The following is a 22678-nucleotide window of genomic DNA, read 5'->3' as shown; positions in this document are numbered from 1 at the left end:
AGTTTGTTTTGGATAAAGAATAGATGATAGATAGATGGAATTAAACTAGCTTTAATCTAGCTTAAAAATTATTATTGCTATCAAAGATTGATAGCGCTCAAATCTTTGCGGACATTAAATTATGAAAACAGATGTGCGATATCATTAGTAGAGCTGTAATTGGGGCACACATTGATTGACGTATTTATACGTGTTAAGTAGTTGTTTAGCACATGGATACACAATGACCTCAATAAGGCTAGGACAGTTTCTGTTGCATGAGAAATGAGGGTACATAAAATATTGTTTATATTGTTATGTTATGCAATCGTCAGCATACATTATAGCTTTGATTCCCTTAAGAATCAGAACAAAGAGTTGTGACATATATAAGTTGAATAGTAAGAATAAACAAATACCTTGTTTTAATATCCTGGCTTTCGACATTTTACCACTAAAATTGGCAAAGATAATCTACCATTTAATAGTTGCAAATCCATCGATTTGTCATGTTAGAAATGGTTATGTGGACCAAGTCATTTAGCAAAATGGTATGGTAGACCATGTTAAGCGTCTTTGCAATATCGAAAATTACTTACAAGCACCATTTTGATTGCAGCCATTTCAGATCTGAGATGTCATCTTATAAATGACTGAAATGGTGCTCTAACGTTTTCGAAATCCATGTTGATGTAGTGCAAGTTGCATATGGCGATAGCTACATAACAATTAACAACTCAAGAATATTGGCTACTGGAAAAAATGGAAATGTCGGTGTCCAAAATATTAAAACTCTCCAGATTGTTTGCCTGGCTGCAACAGAGAGATTATACTTCCAGTTTTCCATATATTAGGGATGGTGTAAGAATTGATGAAGATATTTACAATGTAAATCAGTAAGAAGATGCTTGGCTTCGATATACTTGAACATGGGCATTTAAATACATGCTCGAATTCAAATCCTTGGCTTGTCTGATTACATTTTTGACATCATCAGAAAAGAACAGTATGGTGACGTCGGATAAATGCAATGATCCCATACCAGGAATGCATTAATTTATATTGACATAAGTTTTATTAGCATGCAAGTCACTAAGAAAGACTTAAGTGAGGCAATTGTGTTCGCGTTTCACAATATTACAATTATTTCTACAAATTCATCAGTTGTGAATTATTGTGAATATATACAACTTGATTGCTTTAATTAATGATAATTATCAAACTGGTGAGTGATTTAATTGTTATATAAGTTAGATAAATTCCAATGTCAAATGCAACGCTGTAAAAAATAGTCTCAGCAAAATAAGGAAGTTGCTTGTTTTTAAAGTTATATGCATGTATAATAAAGATAGGCAGACAAAAAGATCTACAAAAAAATGTTTAACCGTTTTAAAGCAAAACATAATTGAAAAAAAAACCAAATTCATATTTTAATTGAGGAAATTGAAAATTGTAAAATGATTAAAGGAAATAATTACCCCCAAACTAAAAATAGGTTCAAATCTCTCAAAAACCCATCGCTATTTGAGAATCAGTACGAATTATTACAATAACCTGTTGGCCCGTATATTTTTCTTGTAGCAAATATTTTTGTAGATAAATGATTAAATTCAAATATAATAATAATTAATATAGTAAAAGTTGAATAATAAATAATTTATTGGACCCCTTCTTATGTCCAATCTTTTCCTATTCAAAATAAAAAGAGAGCCCGTTATCTCATGAACAAGAAAGAAATAGTTTTCAACTTTTTAAGCCTTACAAAATCATATTAATAAAACTATATATTCAAGTTATACTTTTTAATTAATTTTCATAGAAATTTAGTAATATATAATCTTGTCCAGATTGATAAAAATTCAACCCATATTGTTAAACCAGTCACCTTAATTATTGTAAAAAGTGAAATTTTATGTTTCACTCTACCCCTCAATTGCAAAACAATATGTTATTTTATAATAAATTAATGGAATTTTTTCGTAATAATTTCGTTTTTAATTAATTTTAAGCTTTTATTAGTTTTTTTTACCAGATGTATGCAATTCTCAGTGAAAATTCTTTTCGAGATAAATTTTTCAAATTCTCTGCCTAACAAGAGAGTAAGATTTAGAAAAGCTATGGCAGGTTAATGCTACAATATCCAGAAAATAAATATGAGAAGGAAATAGTTTATGGTATACGGTCTCGGGTCTAAAAATTATATATATTATTATATTAATTATCAACTTGTAACTACCTGAGTTTTTTGCATTCTTTAATCCTTATGTTGGCCCAAAAAAAAAACTTGGGTGCATAATTGTTTTCATTTTTTGTTAAAGTAAAATGGTATGGTACCAAAATATTTCCTAGCATTTCTCTTTTGTGATTCCCCTCATTTTAAGTTTTTAAATTTTAAGAAATAAATTTTATAAATAGTTCGAAGGCTAACAACAGTGTTCAATATATAAATTATTTTTGTGATTTCACCTAATTTTACTTCAACTCTCAAGCAGATGAGTTGCACACCAACCGTCTAGTATTCATTTAAAATTGAGTTGTCTTGTGGGTAGGTAGGTCGTTGTTTGATCAAATGGATCGACTTCATTAAAGCTCAATAGAAATAAGTGAAATGTTAGATGAAAGTATTTTTGATAACGGCTTTGAATAATGAGAATGGTAATACAGAAAATGAATACTCTCACACAAGTAGCTTTAACGCTGAAAGTAGTTTGGACTTATTTGTAATTTGTGAAACCTTTGAGAAATCCTACTTCTTAATATCTTACAATTGCCATGAAAACGTAACCATAGATGAGCAACTAGTAGCTTTTAGAGAGCGATACTCTTTCAAACAAAACATATCCTCAAAACCTCCAAAATATGGTTTGAAACTTTAGTTACATGTCGACTCTAGAACGAAATATGTTTGAAAGATACAATCGTATCTCGGAAAGCCAGCAATTGGACACCCAGAAGAAAATCAAGGAGAAGGGGTGTAGTTGAAATTGACGAAAGGCTTGAAATAACAAAATATCACGGCCGATAACTTTTATTTAAGTCTTGACTTGGCAAAACAGTTTTCTCTGAAGAGAAAATTAACATATGTTGAAAGAGTTCGGAAAAATAATCAGATCATCAGCTACTACAGCACTAAATGGAAATTAAATTGTTAGCTGTGTTTTTTTTTTTGCGAATATGATAGACATATTGGCATTGAATGCGAACATAATTTTTTCTGAAATTCATTCATCGTGAGCATCAGGAGATGCTAGTTGTTAGCAGCGACGACAATATTTGTGTATTCTACATGCTCTAAAATACACAAGTTAATAAGAAAATTAAATAAAATTTCTAAAGTGTATATAAGGACTAAAATAGTCCAAAAGACAAGATTTGTAAGTTTTAATTTTTCTCACTCCCTCTTTCTCACGTTAGGCACGTGAGAAAGAGGGAGCTGCATTAAAATTTCGATATGACTTAAAAATAGCTATAAATAAACTTAAATAAAAATTACCAAAATAGTCCAAAGACAATGTAAAGGTTAAATGAATTATCAAATACTTTTTCATTACATCAAAACCGGAACAAACTCAAATACCAAGCGTTGCATTTCAGTTCGTGTATATCAAGCACATTTATAAAAATATATATTTTCTGTATATATATATATATATATATATATATACATTTCGAATATTATAGTCTTATAAAACATATATGACAATATGACAAAATTGCAATTGACAATAACACACTATATTCAAACAAATTCAAAATCAAACACCACCCCACAAAACAATTCAGTCAATAAGCATTAACCTGCATTTTTTGACAGAACAACTGCATATCAAAACTATTAGCAAAGGATAATTTATTATAATTTCTTGAATAAGAAGTCTGCTAAAAACGAAATGTGACATATAATATAATTTTCAAACACAATTTTTAATTTTTATACCTACTATAATTACACAAAAATTGGTGTGCTACTTATTTATTTAGTTATAATATAGTTTATACAGCTTATTCAGTAAAAGATTTGCAAAAAAAACTGGCCATTGTAAAATGCATAAACTTCAGAAAATTTCTGCTTAAAATTAATAATAATCACATGAGATTCAAAAAGATCTCCAGTTAAAATACACTCACTTTAATCAAAAAATTTAAGTCGCACATTCATTTTTAGTCTATTTAATATCTTCTCCGTCGTTGGTTGTTATGTCTTTGTACTTAAATCGGTTCGGGAGTTATGATGTATAAAATTAAATTTTTTAAACAATTTTTAATTATATTTTCGGAAATCAAAATTGTTTTAAAAATCAATACCTTACTATTTTCCAAACATTTTTTGTAAAAGTATTTATTTCTATTACTCTCGATTTCCTAAAGTGAAATTTTCTCAACAATACAACTGTTTTTATCTCTTCCACCAAAGGATCAGTTTCAACAGTTAACCCACTTTAAAGCGAAACACCATGATCTTATGCTGGTCACATTCATGGTATTCAAAGAATAAATAATGGTACATGCAAATACATGACTCCTTTTGAAATTGTTATTACTTTAACTTGGTATTTAAATTCGAAATTATTATAGACAAATATTATGATATTTAAATTGTTTAAAAAACCAACTAATCCAGTTCAATTTATGTTGGTAATATTTCTGTGATTGAACTAATAACACATTTGTTATGCTATTATATAAATTATAATATATAGATTTTTTTTTAATGCATTTACATACATTGTAAATACTTCTTTTGCTAACATAATTAATTAAAAGACTTTAAAAGTATGTTAGTTTATATAAATAATAGCTATATTCTATAGCTTCATCAGGTGAAGAAATCAGAACTGTTCGAAACTTCGACAATTTTAAATAAAAAATTATATATAAACCAACAAATTAATACCAGAAAGGTAATAAAAGAAACCTTTGATATAAATTTAAATGTAGAATATTTTAAAATAAAAATGAGACACCAATATATTAAAACTTTATATAATAAGAAATATTATTGTACATTACTCACCTGTACTCTTAAGGGGTGTATCATTAGAAGTGGCAAAATATTGTTTTCCGGCAAAATTTGCGATAATGGCATTCCCATTTTGGTAACAGCTTGACATATGAAAGCAGCTAAGTATCGGTGCAGAGGAAAATGAAAGGATGCTTGCATCATTTCATCCTGTATAAAATTAATATTAAAAAATATTAATTAAACAGTTTAAAAAATTTTAAATAATATATATATATTTAATCATAATTTATTTATCGTAATTTTATTAAGGTAACAATAAAAAAAAATTGTATAAATAATAACAAAAGTTAACAAATAAAATAATAATATCAACTTCAGTTAGAAAATCAATGATAACGCTAAAAATAATTAAAATATTAAAAAGAATTTCAATATTAAAATGGAATTTAAATGAACAACAAATTATAATTAATTTTGTTAATGAAATTTCATTATTAAATAAAATAAATAATTATTAATTGAATACTTTTCATATTAAATATAAAATAATGATTTAAGTTTATTACCATGCCTTTTTATAAGTTATTTGCAAGTTTAAATGATCACATAAACCAAAATTGTAATTAACAAAATAAATTTGTACTGTTAATTATTTTAAATAGGATTTTAAGATTAATTAAAAATACTGAATTTTAAATAATTTTATCTGAGTATATAAATTACCTTAGTTAGTATTGGTTCTACGAAGTAGATTGCATCGATCCATTCATGCAAAGTGTTGACACAATATGATATAATTTTCTTAGCCAAATGCGCATGTGTGTTATCTTGTAAATGTGAAATAATGGACCACATAGGATACGCACTTGCTTCTAACTCGCATGAGAATGCCGCATAATATGAGTTCGGTTCGAATTCAACATGTGAAGTAGTTTCACGTACATTTACATTCATTCCTTGCAACATAGATAGAAATTGGAACCACATGTCTATAAGATTATCGTCACGAAGAAATACCAGAGCAACAGATTCATGGGAGAGTACGTTATTAAAATCTGATACAAGAGGCCAATAGCAGTGATCTTTCATCACTTGACGCGTACAATCAATAACGAAATGAAAATTTTTACCAGGATCTGTAATATATTTTAGTATTAAAAGTGAGATAAATTATCTAAAAATAATTATATTTATTGAAAATAGTCAAATTGGCATACCATGCAAAGTGTTTTGTATGAGAATTTTCGACATCATTAGTTTCAAACTAATAATCATAACATGTAACAACGAAAGTTCATTAACCATTTTGAGTGCTAAAGTTTCATTTGAAAATAATTGTACACTCATATGGACGACGCGATTACTTAATGTATCGGGATCACGTGACATTTCCAAAACCGATGGTATGCGACTATAGTGCATTACAAATGTACGAGTTAGATGTTCCTATAAATATGAAAAATTAATTTATGCAAATATCAAAAATGAATGTTACTTGGTACCTTATACTCTTGGTCTGGCAACATATTTAATAGAAAACAAACCAAATTTTGTGGAAATTCAAATTTAAATGTCCAAAATATGAACTCCTCAAGTAATGTTGTGTGTACTAATTTTTCACCTAATGCAGGCAAGTGTTTGTAATCATCGGGAGGTTCAGGACGCGGAAATCTATTAACAGCATCCTCATATTTTTCTTTATTTGATCTAAGATATCGACCTTCAACTGTATCCATATATGAAGATTCATTGAAACTTTTATAAACCTAAATTAAAATCAATATTAAGATTAATATTAAGATTAAATATATGTGGCATATCATTTTTTAAATATTACCTCAGGATTCATAAGTGCGCGGGTCATGACTTTACGCATTATTTCTCCCATATTATTTAGATCGATTAACATATTAGCGAATTCATCACACGAATATGCAGCCATATTATATGTCTGTGATGTAGCATCACTATGTTCGCGAAAATGTTGTAAGAGTCGAAATAACAGTTTAGGCATAATCACTTCAGCCACAGCAAGTAAATTTGTAGGAACAGGATCTTTATTGGCTCGATTATTTATACCGTGGTCACAACAAAAACCCTCAGCCTTCATCACAGACGTATCACCACAATCACAAGCACCGCCCGCTTGAGATAAGAACATATTAAAATCATGATTTGTATGATCACCTTTTTTAAAACAATCTCTACAAATTGACATGCAGGGCGAAATTCCGCAAGTTCTGCACCTATACGCCACGACGTGTGGTACCCAAACAAGTCCACATTTAGCATGATTGTCGTAACTACGTACTATAAATAAAAGAGGAATATAAATATGTGTAACATATAAGTCATAATTAATAGATTTTTTGAAATAATGAATAAAATTATATAAGTTTAAGAATCTTATTATTAAATCTTTTAGTCTAATTATAACTCTGTATATACTTAGGTCGTGTGCGAGTTAGGCTAAGTTGATGCTAAACCAAATGGGAGATTTTTTGGGATTTTTTGCACTGCACACATTTTGCCATTTATCAACACGTATCGACACATCAATACATTATCGACACAACTTAGAATTTCCCTCATTTAGAACGCAACTTAGCTTAACTCGCACACGACCTTAGTGAGTTTTGAAATAATATTGAAAAACAATAAGTGTTAAAAAAAACAATTCCCAGGAGTGGAACAACGACCTCAGAATATTAGGAACCAAAATGATCAATTTAAACAACAACTAAAGTTGAATTTGATTTCGATTCAGTTCTATTTTTAGAAACTTCTCTTTAGATGATGTGGGTTCAATATATTCCCACTCTAAATTTCGATTAGGATTATTACCATTACCTAAAGGTGCTATTGTACGCTCTATAGACAATTAGCGTTAGTGTTCTCTCTATTTGCCGACAAAACTAACACATTATAAGTCACTCAGCCTACCTGTGCTTCTGTATGGTACATCAGAAGTATTGGCGTCACCACAGCACTAAGATTTGGTAACGACTGCTAAATAAACGACATGCTTTATCATGACATTCATCTTGCAAAAATTGATGACAATACTTTAGCGAATTAAGTGTTTGAAGCAGCTAGTAGCCAAAGAAAACATAGGAGAAGACTGTATCTCCGATAGATTGATGAAATTTAAGGGCCTAGAGAAGGTGTGTACGCAGCAGCGGTTATGATTATTCTTATCTGTAAGGCACGATCAGTTAGATCGACCACCGCATTGATTCCGTATTTGAAGAATTTAATACAACCTTTCCCCTTCTACGTATTGCTAAAAAAAAAAAATGGCAAAACACACTAATGTACGTCTTGGTCATTTGCTTGACAAACACAAAATAATCATCGCATTTAATTGAATAATTCAGACGTATGTTACTGACAAAAGTGGTTTCGACTTGATATATATCGCACAAAATACATTGCACTTAATTTCAAAAATGCTCGTTACTTTTTATTAAACCCAGTATATGTATGGGTGAGAGTCCATGCAAAGACTTTATTGTGTTGCATTCGATAACAGGTGAAATTAATTTTGTTGCAGATTTATATAGCATTGCACAGTATTACTGAAAGCCTGGAAAATTTCTGAAATATTCCCGTTTCAAATTACGCCACATCAAACAATTTTTCGAATATTGGGATTTCTAAGTCTAATTTTTTTCTTGTTATTAGAACAAATCACAGACAAAGCATCTACTCTATATTTTTATCTTTTTTCTGCTTACATTTATTGCAGTTGCCTAAGCAAGTACAACTCAATTAATTGCTTAAAATGCAGGCACATAATAGATTACAAATTTACTTTACGTTTATTCTGGCATCTCTACTATAAAGCCAAGAAACTAATTTTGTAGTTTGTGGGTCTAATGGTTTATATATGATTCATGCTGTTTTGCAATTGGTTAAATTTCTTCATATTGTGTCAGAATCCTCATAATTTCTTCTTCATATTAAAACCGTTTGCGAGATAGATTTAACATATTGCTGTTTTATTTACTTCCTATTAATCTATAGTGATTAATATATTATAGAGTAATAGAAAATATTTATATAATTCATATATTATCATAATCATAATCATTATCATAAATAATAAATATATAATAAATATATATGATTAATATATAATCATATATACCCAATAATCTATAATATAATTACAAAAATATATGCAAGCAGAAAGAAAATGAAGAATGTTGGTTCTCTGCATTGATACAGCATAATAGCAAGAACTTTTAATTTCAATTATTATAGAACAGTATTTCATAATTTCGTTTTAATATAAACCATTAAGTGACTTTATTAATGAAATTTAATAACAAATTGTCAAAACTCCAATTGTGTTAGAACAACACAAGTCGAGTACGGTATTATGTCAGTTGGTTAATTTGACAAAGTATGGGGTCAAACATTGTTGCTTGAAGTCTAAGGAATTATTCAAGAATAACCAAATACAAGCAATATTTTCAGGTGTCACTGATGATGACAGTACTGCCATATCTGCAGTACTGTGATTTATAGCTGCTCTAACCTTTCTGTTTAAAAAATAGTTTCTTTGGTCATAATTGATTTTAAATTAATTTTAAAATTCGTAATATTTACTTTATACTTGTAAAAAATTCAGCTTTTATGTAAATATCGAAAATATTAATTTTTTTGGCCTGTTATTCCTAAATTTGGAATGAATTGAGCACTTACAACCGCTTAAATATCGACACATAAATGAACATTTTAAAAATGCAGAAAATGCGGTGAAATTTGTGTCTGTGGAAACGAAATTGAATGAGTGGAAAACGTTGTCATTCAATAGCAATCAAAAGCGACATTAATGACTGCAAAGAGTGGAATATCAGCAGCAACCAGCAAGCAGAACAATGCCAGCAATACTCAGCCAACCAAACAACAACAATGACGGTCAATAAACTATTGTGTTGCGTTGCAATTTAATACATTGCCGTAATGTTGCAACTGTTGATTACTGAAGTTCTAGAAAATTTTTCTTAATATTCGGATTTTCTGGAATTTGCGAAAAACTTGTCGGCGCATTTCAATGAATCTGAAGTATTATCAAGAGCGGAAACAAGAAATCGGAAGTGAATTTGGCATCTAGTAATTAATATACATAAACCATTCAACTAACATTAATTACTTTCAACTGATAAAAAGAGATTCTTCAGAGATTCTTCAGACCCTCATAGACTTTTTGCTCAGTTTTATAAGGTGGGTTAGATAAACATGTTATTGAAAATATTTTTATATTTTTTTGCTTCGCTTATTAGAACAGGTCATTTCATTTGTGATTTGGATAAATAGTTAAGCATACAGTTCCAGTGACCACTCGTCAGCTTATTGAATTAAATGTTCATAAAAAGAAAAGTAAAATACAACACTTAAAATTGTCAACTATTTTTAATTTTTTTAAATTTATTTTTAATAAATTTTTCATTGGTCGACTTCAAGTGCTTATGGATAAGTGTTTTGTATAACAATAACTGTACGAATTTAATGAAAATTAGATAAAATTTATTTATAAATTTATTTATAAAATAATTTATATATAAAATTTAGAAAACTTGCTGAGACTGCAAGAGTTTTCCTTGACAACATTAAAAAAAATGCATAAAGATTTAGGCAAGGATCATTGGCCATTAAGCGCACCATTTGCTAAACTTAAATAAAAAACTCAAGACTAGATGGACTTTCTGTGCCCTGAATTTAGAAATAACTACAGAACCATTTCTAGATAAATGGATAGGCCAATAATTACCAAAACTTTGATAAATTGCAAATTATTTTAGAATAAATGCAAACAATGAAAAAGAAAAATTATATTTACTGTTTAGAAATTAAATTGCAGAACAATCATCATAACATTACCAACAATAGTGTATTATTAAATATATAATCTATAAAATAGTCAAATATTTACACATAGGTTTAGACAATTCGATAAACAAATATATTTTATATGTATAGTGTTACTTTACAGTGTACAATAATCCTTAAAGAAAATTAAATTTATAATGATATATACTTTGAGACACAATGAAAGTTTGCAAAAAATATCTTGTTGCTAAAAGATCACATTTCCTTTCAGATTCTGAACTTGAAAATTTAACAGTTCTTTTAACCGGACAGCTTCAATATCCGGACAAATTTCATGAACATAGCTTTTTCAATAATTTTTTCATGCAAATATCATTTCCATTATCGGTTACTCTAATAACAGGACCCAGACACTTCATTTTAAACCATCGGTCTTCAAAAAAAACCGAACAAGTTTTTTAAAAATCTGCACTTTTCCATTACACAAATTCTATTTGTTTTTGTATAAAAAATGGTTAATTTTTGTCGCCAATAATTAATAAAATATAATTTATAATTTACAAATTACTTCCAAACACAACGGCAGGAAGCCAACGCGTTGCCCACGATCAATGGGCAATTCAAAATACTGAAATTTTTTATAGAACCTTTCTTTTAAAATACTTTCGTAGCAACAAAATTGACACTACAATGTCAGCCTCAGAGCTGTCGAAATCTATTAATGTACTTGAAGTTGTTTATTTCCTTAAAGTATTTTGGCATAAAGTAGAACAACAACAATTCACAATGCTTCCGTGAAGCAGGATTTTCAAAACTGTATAAAAGTCTTAGCGATATTGATCACGAAGATGACATTCTGCTCGCAATCTATGCTAAATTTCAGGAAGGACTCGATTTGGCAAATGATTTCGACAGTTTTCCCTAAATAGACAGAAATATCTGCACTGAAGACAACAATGTTGAAATTTAATTTGATAAACAAAGCAATATTATGGAAATAAGTTCAAAAGGAGGATCTAATGAAGAAATAAGTGAACCCATAACATCGTACGTTTAACTTCAACTTCATCCAAAATAGCATTTGGGTGCAATTTTAACATTATTTTTTTGTGCTCTCTTCCATAAGCGAACATCTCCCATAACCGGACAGAAACACTGTGACGGTGAATGTCCGGTTATAAGAAATTTCACTGCATATATATATTACTGAACATCAAAAAAATTAGAACAATTTTACTTTAATATCTTCAATAATTTAATATTGCAATAAAAAAAAATGAGCCAATGCCAATCGAGTTATTTATATATTTTTACGACGCATAAGGAATTATTATTATTATAACTATTATTGTTACTATTATTATTATTACTGTTATTATTATTACTATTATTATTATTAATATTTATGTAGGTTGTAGGTCTTGTAAATCCACAATAACAAAGTTTTGTTCACGCAAAGTTTGTTTGTCTCTTTTATTGTCGTTAAGTAGTAATTTGCATCCAAGCGAAATCTATTTATACTGATTTTTTAACAATACCAGATACGTACGTTGAGCAGAATAATAAATTCAATGTTAGACATACATTTAAAAAATTGTTTACCCCTTTCTATGTAGATATCAAAAATAAATCAAGAGAAACTCTCAGGCTAGTAAGTGTAATTTTATAAAGAGAAAATGGATTCATAAGAAAGCAAATGAAATTACTTTAGCTTTTACTATAGGATGAAATTCAAAACTGTGAGTAAATTAATGAACTAGCCATATTTAACTGAAATTGAAATTCTTTATTTATTTATTTTTTCCTAACAGGCATTTTTAAAAATTATTTATTAATTTAAAACACAAGCTGCAAATGTAGTATTACTACGAGATGGATAAACTAATATACAACGCATTAATGTAAAGTCTCTCACACTACACACTTCGTACGTGTTTTAGATTTGTAATTACAGATATTATTCAGAAAAATAGTGATTGAATAAGCCTAAAGAATACGTTCTAAAGATGAACATACAAAATTACAAGATCAAGTTATGAAGGTAAATAGCAGGACTATGCAAAAAAATGTTTGATAAAGATAATTCTGAGTGATATATACTATTATTATAGGTAATATTAGTTACTACAGCGTTACATTAAACTCTAATGAATTCTCAACTGCAGATTTAAAATCAAGAAATCAGCGATTGTACAAGATAGTATTATAACATATATATTTCAATGCATAGTTATGAAGTAAGGGTTTCCATATGAACCGACTACTGGTTTTTGGGCGCAATATATCCCGTGATATTAATTGGAATTAAATATATATATGATTTAATAAAACTATCAACTAGAAACTTAACTGCGACCTAAGTTCTTAAGAATAGTATATCAAATGCTAAAATTTATTAAAAAAAAATTAATAATATTACTTAATAATAATTGAGAGTCTATCTATCTGTCTATTTTACAACGTTAATTTTAAAGAAGCAGTGCAAACGCAACTGAGATCAAATACATATCATGCATGGATTGTTCCAGAGCAGCAGACAATACAAGTAAATAAAATTACCTACAAACTAGCTAAACTAAAACCATGTACTTACAACATTCAAATTTGATTCTTAAGATTAGCAGAATATAAATTAAAAACTACGATTATTGACCAGAAATACAAACGGTATAAGGAAGAACAGGAAAAAGAAATAACTATTTCCAGAACTATTTCTTTGCAGATAGCCAAGCTCACAATATAAGACATTCCATTATGAAACTCTATATTAATGAGGTTGACGGACCTCCCAAATATTGATCTCCCAAAAAACAGTCTCTTAATTAAGAAATAAGACAGCAGGTTAATTTTAAAACTTTAAAATTTCTTATTCTGGCATATGGTAACAAAAGGCTGACTATGCGTTACTTGGATAGAAGATGAAGCTCTAATACCACTGAAACCAACCAACCATTTGTATGAAAATTCGTAAAAGTCAAAGTTTAATTTTTAACCCAAAAATTTTGTTTGTCGTATATTGGTTATATTTGGTGCTGTTAGCTTACACTAATGCTTGTTTTTAATGTTGATTATATGAAATTGTTCTACTGTACATTGTAGTATTATTTTATGATATATAAACTAAGTTGACTAAAGAGCGATTGTAAGTGTAAAATGATTAGACTTTCTTAGGAATTTTTAATGTATAATTACATTATTTTCTACATAACATTGCGAAACAGTCATAAGGTAACAGCATTTTAGTTGATTTATAATTATAACTTGTAATAAGTGGAGAGTCTGTAATTTTTGTTCCTTATTTATGTACTTAATAAGAATTGATTTATTTTCAAAACAAAATCAAAACAAAAAGTTATCTTTGGCTTGCCAAATATATATCTAATATATATATATATAAATATATGTACATATATATAAATATATATATATATATATATATATAAATTATATTTTAAGGACACAACAATAGGTCTAAAGTTCTTAAAGGTTCCTATTAAGATATTGGAATCCCTTATTATATCATAAGGGGATATCTTTTGTATTAAATAGTTTCGGATGCTTTTTTTAGTGCTTACTCAGTGTTCATGTTAGTTTTTCAAATTTAAAAGAAAAAATCTATAATTAACAAGATTGGCACTACATTTTACTGAACATATACTTTGAGATGGTCATATTTGTATCGAAGTATTTTTCACTGCAGGTTCATACACAATGTAGTCTTTACTATTTGTTTCTATTTAATTCATTATAAGTTTGTTATAATTGATAAGTTTATTTATTACAGAGTGCATTTGAGAACTCAATTCGGTTTAAAAGATTTATTTTATTTTATTTTATTAACACAAACTTAACATATTACTTTCGTTATTAAAACTCGAAACAAATTATGTGCTATTTAAGTACACCGCAGAAATGGCGAAATTCCGGAACGTAGACCCAGCAGTACCACTCGACTGACTTTGATACAACTGGATTGTTCCGTAATGTTTCGAAAAGTATTTTTCAAATAATAACTTGTTTTCAAATATTGGCTATCAATCAGTAAGTGTTACTAGGTGTAAAAGTGAGCTATTACGTTGAAATTAACCACAGTTTATTTTCAGAAGTACTTCTCTATTTTAAAACGATCTTCATTCGATGTTAAAATAAAATTTCTTAAATGACAAATTTGCAAATGAATAATTTGTAGTAAATCCAATATATATTTCATATAAATTACTCAATGTTTATGACATCATCATTATGTTTGTTGATTCCAAAATCAATTATTCAATTAAAATGGTATGAATAAAACATAATTTTAGAAATTACCAAATCGTAAAAACGAATCTAAGAATAATATTTCATACTTAGATGTAATGAAATATTTTTAAGTTATATTACTTTACGCAAAATAACTTAAAACGCTAGACTGCAATAGCTTATTAAGGTTAACCAATATCATCCAAGCAACTATTATAATTTTAGTGGATGGACAGAACAGATTCATTATTGATTGTTAAACAAAAAAATTAAAAATTTTAAACTGCATTCATGGGATAACAGTTGCTGCAAAATTGTCATTTTCTTGACACCTTTCGAAAATGCAAGTTTTGGAATATTGATAACACTAATCAGTATTTAAAATTATAAAAAATAATCAATCAATACACTCAAATCAAATGATACTTACTAATTTTAACAAATTCCTGTGGCGTACGACCACCAGCAATTAACCAGCGTACCCACTCAATATTATTTGGATTATCTATAGCTGTGTTTGCATTGAATAATGTATTCATAAGGGAGTCTAAATCCGGCGTCGGCCCTCCACGACAACATTCTCCATTGACAAGTGCAGCAACCTCTTTGCGGCTACGTAAGCTAAATGACGATATACCAAAACAGAAACTAGGTTTTGCACCAGCACTCAATTCGGATGCTGTTTTTTTTCCATTTGCACTCGAAGTATTTGAGATTTTTGTTATTTTTGAACGGTTTTGCAAATTTGCATCGTCCTCAGTTTCGGAAACATATGCATTTATTCTACTATCACCAGTAGCAACGGAATCGCCAGCGGCTCCATCGTTATCATTAGAATTTGCATTATTTGCATATCCACTTGGCAAATTTTCGTCTTCATCCATTTTTAAAGAGAATTATATTCTCTAATTTTTTTATTAAAATTATCAATATTAATATATATATATATATTTATGTATATATATATACATGGAATTATTCTAACACAAAATTTCTTTTAATTATTAACGTAACGTATTGCAACAATTCCTGATATATTCACGTTATTTAAATTATTAAGATTGTTGGATCTCTTAAAATATATATTCACCGAAACAATTTTCCAATAATTTTGCTTTGCTATTATTTCTTGGAACTTCTTTTGAAGGCTTCCTTTAAAAATTTCACTACACTAATCACACTCCACTTATGGTATTCTTTATGTTATCATAACATAAAGTTAACTACAATACAAATTTTTCTTCAAAAATTATTATATCAAATTATATTGGCATTTTTTATAAGTTTATATATGTTTGAACTATTTGCAGCTTTTTTGCTGAGAATTTTGTATATTCAACATTTCACACTTCTACAAATTTATACGACGTGACGATGGTTTCACTTGAGAACGAAGGCGGATAACGTCAAACACAAAAATTTTGTGAATTGTCATAAAGTTGCCATATTAATGTTTGCAGCATTTAAATAAAAAAAATCTTTTCTAGATATAAAAATTTGTTTCTGCGCTTTAAGTATTTTTATATGACAATAAATTTTTTATAACTACAACATAATTAAAAATATATCTAAATAAATTTGGTTTTTTGTGTGAAGAAATGGATTTATTTAATCACTTCATTTAATGTAAGCCAGGTGGACTTTGATAGATATATATGCTGGAACTTATATAGCTATCTCGTTTACACACATCATCACCTAATTTGTAACACGTCTATCATTGATTATATTACTATTCAAAAATAAAAATTTAATATTAATGGTAAATGAACATTACGTTTACATAAGAGTTATTCAAACGTGTTCGGTAACTCAATATCTTGGTATAGTCTTAAATTTTTATGTGCATTTGTTTTTGTGCAAAAACAACGTTACCAATATAATAAATTGTCAAAGCACTAGATCTGATAATTTTTTAGGTATTGCAATAAAAAATTAGTTGAATCTTATAATTGTAAGATATTTCACAACATGTGAAAGCAGTATTTGAAAAATTAATAAATACGGAAATATTTGTAGTAGTAAAAAGTTTTACGTTAATTTTAAATTTCTTTTTTGCTGTTTTCTTGGTTTTTTAGTCAACAAGACAAACAAAATTAAAATCAGCTGATTTGATAGATTCATTTTATAACATTATTTTAAAAGAAATAACAAAGTGTTATTATGAGATGTTATCTATTTTTTACTTAACCAATTACAGAATTACCGAGTTACTGAGCAACGTCTGAATGAAATTTCTTTGAATTTTCCTTTTATGAAAATTATTGCAAACGATTTTTTATACAAAATACATTTCATAGTACTAATGATAATATCAGTATTTGATAATTTTATGTGTAAATATAGAATAAAATTGTCCATTTATTATTATTTAATTATTCTTATCATAAGTAGGTATGTTGTTAAATAAGTAAATTATATAAAAATTTTGAATTAAAATTGATATATTCACAATTATGAGCATAATTGTATATATGTTGTTAAGAAAATAAAAACGTTTTATATAATTTTCAGTTAGTTTTCCATATTTTCATGAAGCATGAACGCATAATCTATTTTTTATTTTCTCTTATTCTATATTATTATACATCTGTATTTTCGATTTTCATCATCTGACATCCCTATATTTCTTTGTGACAGTTCACTATGTTGGCCTCAAAATATAAACAAATGTGCAGGTTAACACCTGTCGTCTTTTAGGTATACATTATGTCACATATTTGACATTTCTTCTGTGTACATTTGTATTATTTCATATTTTCTCATTCTAAATATAGCATTTTCAAAAGTATCGGCATTTTTATAAGTAAATCTCTTTTTAGAATTGTTTTTTTCAGAAACAAAAGTTATTATATCTTACATTCAAATTAAAAAGAACACAATACAGAAACGATACTGCAAAGTATTTTAAAATACAATAACTCATGTTAAATCAAGAAATAATTAATTGAATGAGAAAGTTGAACCAATGTTTTGTAAAGCTAAATTAAAACCAAACAATAATTAATAAAACAAAACAAAAAAATGCTTTCATAACTCAGAAATAAAAAAGCACTGAAGGTATACTTTGTAAAGTAAAGCAATTTAATTATATTATTTTTGTGTTTAGTACATTACTTAGCCTCGACCTATAAAATCTGTAGTGCTGTAGTTTAAACTAATACTTTAAATTGATACATATTTTAATGAATTATATCAATTACAGTGTTTGGTTAAAATTCATCCAGCAACTACAATTACAGTCAAACTTCCTTAATTCGAAGTCCAATTTTGCAAACAAAAGGTTCAACTTATGGAGACTTCAAGTTAGGAAATTTTTTCATTTTTTTTTTATTTTTGGAATAAAACTAGAATTACTTTTTAAAATATTTATTAATTTGCAATAAAATAAAGAACAGAAGTTATAATGAAGCAAAATATTCGGAAATTGAGATTTGGGGCTTTAATTTTTTTCTTATCTTCAGTAAAAAGAGATTCCACTTTATTCATACTCTTATAGTGATCATCAGTTGTAGTATCACTTGTTTGCAAATATAAATTCAGATTTTTGAATGACTTCTACTTCATTCTTGGAATGCTAATGAACAATTACATCCACCGAACCCTCATCATCACTTTCCGTTGCGCTTAGAATTGGATTCAGTAATTTAGAGCTATAATGCTCAATAATATCGTCATCGGTAGGAAAGCTTGAATTACAAATTCCATTGTTAAGTTCAATATAATCGTTAAGAGTAGCATTGGAAGTTATTTTAGCAACATAGGAAAGAAAATATTAAGCATTTGGTTTGGAAAAAGGAACTTCCCCTAACATCAAAATGCATTTATACTTAAAACAAAAATTCGACTTATAGAATGCACTTTCCCATATTCCTATCGGCACTGAACAAAGATTTTGTTCGAGTTATAGAAGTTCGAGTAATGGAAGTTTGACTGTATATTCAAAATATTTTTTTCTCTTAGACTAAACGCCAAGACAGAGGGATATTTGATACTTACCATTTACACAGCAGCTAAGCTGCATTTTAATTGAATTTTAAATTTCAATTAAATACTTAAAACAATATATATAACAACAATAAACCTAGTTAATTTGTTCTACAGTATCCTACAGTATGGACGCTAGAGTATTTCTAATCTAAAAAGATAAATACAAGCATAAAATATATTTATACAGTTTTCACAATGTGTTTATATTGTAACAAGATTTTATTTGTAAATAAAATTCAGTTTTATATTAAGTATATTTAGTTCAATTTTGTTGCAAAGCCGGATAAAAACTATATTTAAAAGAAATTGTTTAAGTAACGTGTAGACATTAATATTTTTCTTAACATGTATGCGTTCGTTGTCACGAAATGACATTGACAATATTCGTTAATATGCTCATGATTTCGACAAATTAAAAAATAAAATGACCACTTCCAAGTTGTTTTGCTATTATTTTTTAACATATTTGTGGTCACAACAATTTTTTATGAAATTTCAACTCATAACACAGAATAACTTAGTTTGGCGTGAAATTTGTATATTGCAGATCAATCGGATTCATCCATGTGGACATTTATATATATTTAAAAAAATATAATATGTATGCTATAGGTAAACAATTTATACTATTACATTAGCTTTTTTTTAAATTTGTTTCAATAAATTTAAAAACAATCTTTAGATTTGCAATTTATTATTTATATATATTAATATATATACATATTTTTATATAGTCAACAATTAGGTAAACTCTCTATATATTTACAACTATCTAAAATTCATAGCTAAAATTTTTTTATAATTATTTATATGTATTAATTTGTATATTCCATAGGCACATGACTACATTTGATATTTACTTTGAATATTTGAGACCATTGTTTGACCTAAAAAATACAAAATATTTTAAATACTAAAAATATTAGTAAATATTATCAGAGTTTAGTTTTTACTTACTTCAAACTCATCAATATTATCACAAAAACTTAAATCTAAAAGTTGCAGCTTGGAACATTTCACTAAAAGTCTAGAAATTGTAGGCAATTAAAATATTTTTAAAATATAAATTTAAACACAATACTTACTCATAATATCGATCTTTAGGTATACCTAGAACACCCATCAAATCCAATTGCTCAAGATTTGGGCAAATATTAGCAATATTCCTGACATCCGAATCAGTTATGCCCCTCGCAGTAGCCAAAAAAAGTTTCTTCAATTTTGGGCAACTTTTTATAAAATTTTGTAAACTATCTCCAAGTGATGCTTCTCTTAAGCTTAAAGCAATAAATAAACATCATAAGATTTTATAGTAATCAAAAATTTTACTTACCACCAACCAAAATCTACTTCTTCTAAATCATGACAGTTTGATAATGCTTGTAAGCCCACTGCCGAGAGATAGTGAGACTTCCACATATCCAAGGATATCAGTTGTTTATTGTATGTTGCTATTTGTTCTGCTACTACATCCATACTCACATTTACCCCACAAAAAGCTAAATAATTTAAGTCAGGTAAAATAATAATTCTTATGATGTTGTAGTTGTTTCAAATTATTTCGTACCTAAATTTAAGTGTTTTAGCTTTCGGTTACTTTCTAGCATGGTTAGCAGCAAATCCATTTCGATTACAGTTTGAAATAAGTCTAAACGTTCCAAATTTTTCAAATTCGCCAAACAAGAAAAGTTTAAGAGTGGTGGATCGGTGGAACAGTTTCGTAATGATAGTTCTGAACAAAATTTATATAAAGGAAGTTATTTAAAAATTAAATATAGAATTAGACTGTTACCTTTTAGGTTATCACAAACAATGCCAATAGTTTCTATACAACTTGCGTTAAGAAATTTACAAGAGTTCAATACTAAATGAGTTAAATTATCGCCACACTGTTGTATAAATCTGCAATAGACAATGAAAAAGTAACAATATTTTATTTGAACTAGTTGAAGATTTTAAGTAAATTATTTTAATCTTAATTTCCACACTAATAAATTCATATGAGAATTAAAATCGCTGACTCTTTAATTGTAGTTAAAATTTTTTAAAGAGTTATTTTTTTAAATTGTGTTGTTGTTGTTGTTGTAATCCGCCGGGACCTGTAAGCAGATAAACATGAAAGGAAACACAAGACGATTACATGCGTAGGGAAATAGGATAAAGGTTAGGAGGGTAATGAAGGAGAAGGGGGGAGAAAGGATGAGGAAGAGTAGAAAAGAGGTATATATAAACCATCAACCTGGATCCAGGCGGAGAAACCTGGCCACTTCAATGGGGTGAGTCCAAAGGTTAATTGAACGAAGATTTGTGTGTGCAGAAGGACATGAAAACAGATGGGCGACGTCATGGGGAGAAGAGCTGCAGTTAGGGCACACATTGTGGATGGACGTATTTATGCGAGACAAGTAACTGTTTAGCACTCGGCTATATCCTGATCTCAATTGAGCAAGGACAGTTCTTGTTGCACGTGGAAGAGAGCGTTCATCCGAGGAGATTTCAGGCGGAGGCCTATCAAAAACCTTGTTGTCAGACAAACTAGGTCTAGAAGAAGATACTGCATCGGTGTGGAGGGCCGTAAGTCCACGTTTATATTCGACCTCACTGATGTTAGCTCCGTTGCAAAAGGTGTCGATAGAATTGTTAAAAAAAAGGAGAGATCGACGAATGCATCTAGGAGGGAGGGCACTACTAGCCATGACGCCATTGGGCGTCATTATTGTGATAATAATAACTGGCTTTTAGAAATTAATAATAAGTGATAATTATAAACAACATTACTTATATGCAATAAGAAATAAAAATTATTCAAAATTGAGTACAATATTATAAAATAGAATCTATTCGTTTTGTGTTAAGAAAAATACATGTTATATCACTGGTTTTACATTTCAAACCATATTATGAAACTCACTATATTTATTATATAGTAAAGTGAAGCTAAATAAATATAAAAATCATATGAAAAAAAAAAGATTTGTAAATAAAACTTATGAATGTATACACACATATATATTTAAATGGTTTCAAAATAAAATGCATGCAAAATTTACGAAAATAAACTAAACTTACTTTTTGAATTCAGTAGGTGATATAGAATTATATAATCCACACCAAGATAAGTCCAATTTCCTTAATAATGTGGCCCTTTTTGCGAGTGTACAAAGCAATTCATTGGAACCCAAATGCCAGAAAGGCTTCAAATTAAGTTCCCGATAAAGTAGAGGATGTGTGGTTACAGCATATAAAGTTTTGCACACCAAACTCATACGGAATAATGACTGCAGATCAAGATAACTGCATACTTTAAGCATTATTTCGAACTAAAAATATTATTTATTCAGTTAAAGCAGAGTAAAAAATTTTAGTTTCGAGCATACCGGCATATCATTTAAATCGAGTTGTTTCTCTGCTTTGGTGTTATCAATTGTAATTTCATTATCATTTGGTAAAGACGTAACAAATTTGTTTAAATCTTTGCTTATAAAATCTTGTAATTGATTTTTATAGTCATCCCTAAAGTCTGGACGAAATTGTATGCTCTGTAGTTTACTCAGTATTGTTCCTAAATTTTATATAATTTTGAATTACTGATGTTTAGAGAGAATTAATATATGTTACCGCTTTTTCCGCGATTGTAGTATTGGTCAACAATTTGATGCAGATTTC

The 22678-nt window shown here is 28.1% G+C and overlaps 2 protein-coding genes across 2 annotated transcripts in view; both read right to left on the bottom strand.

The window, feature by feature from the left end:
* LOC119668914 (E3 ubiquitin-protein ligase Ubr3) overlaps nucleotides 1-15980 on the bottom strand; it is a 34812-nt gene extending 18832 nt beyond the window's left edge. The window contains exons 1-6 of the mRNA XM_038078592.1: nucleotides 15453-15980; nucleotides 6780-7252; nucleotides 6445-6708; nucleotides 6160-6388; nucleotides 5666-6078; nucleotides 4994-5149 (exon numbers count right to left, since the gene is read on the bottom strand). Of these exons, the coding sequence (XP_037934520.1) occupies nucleotides 4994-5149; nucleotides 5666-6078; nucleotides 6160-6388; nucleotides 6445-6708; nucleotides 6780-7252; nucleotides 15453-15906 (1989 nt within the window). The 5' untranslated portion in view covers nucleotides 15907-15980. The remainder of the gene's footprint in view (nucleotides 1-4993; nucleotides 5150-5665; nucleotides 6079-6159; nucleotides 6389-6444; nucleotides 6709-6779; nucleotides 7253-15452) is intronic.
* Nucleotides 15981-19692: 3712 nt separating this feature from the next.
* LOC119666265 (F-box/LRR-repeat protein 4-like) lies at nucleotides 19693-22673 on the bottom strand (the record flags this gene model as incomplete). The annotated part of the gene is made up of 9 exons (XM_038075547.1): nucleotides 19693-19899; nucleotides 19970-20039; nucleotides 20098-20289; nucleotides 20346-20511; nucleotides 20580-20744; nucleotides 20805-20914; nucleotides 22082-22332; nucleotides 22390-22574; nucleotides 22631-22673. Coding segments are annotated over 9 exons (1254 nt in total), but the record flags the coding sequence as incomplete, so codon positions are not given.
* Between the last annotated feature and the right edge of the window lie 5 nt (nucleotides 22674-22678).

This window comes from Teleopsis dalmanni, chromosome 1 (assembly GCF_002237135.1).
Source record: "Teleopsis dalmanni isolate 2A chromosome 1, ASM223713v2, whole genome shotgun sequence".
Classification (NCBI taxonomy): domain Eukaryota; kingdom Metazoa; phylum Arthropoda; class Insecta; order Diptera; family Diopsidae; genus Teleopsis; species Teleopsis dalmanni.
Note: the sequence above shows the minus strand (reverse complement) of the source record. Positions and strands in the feature narration are given on the sequence as shown.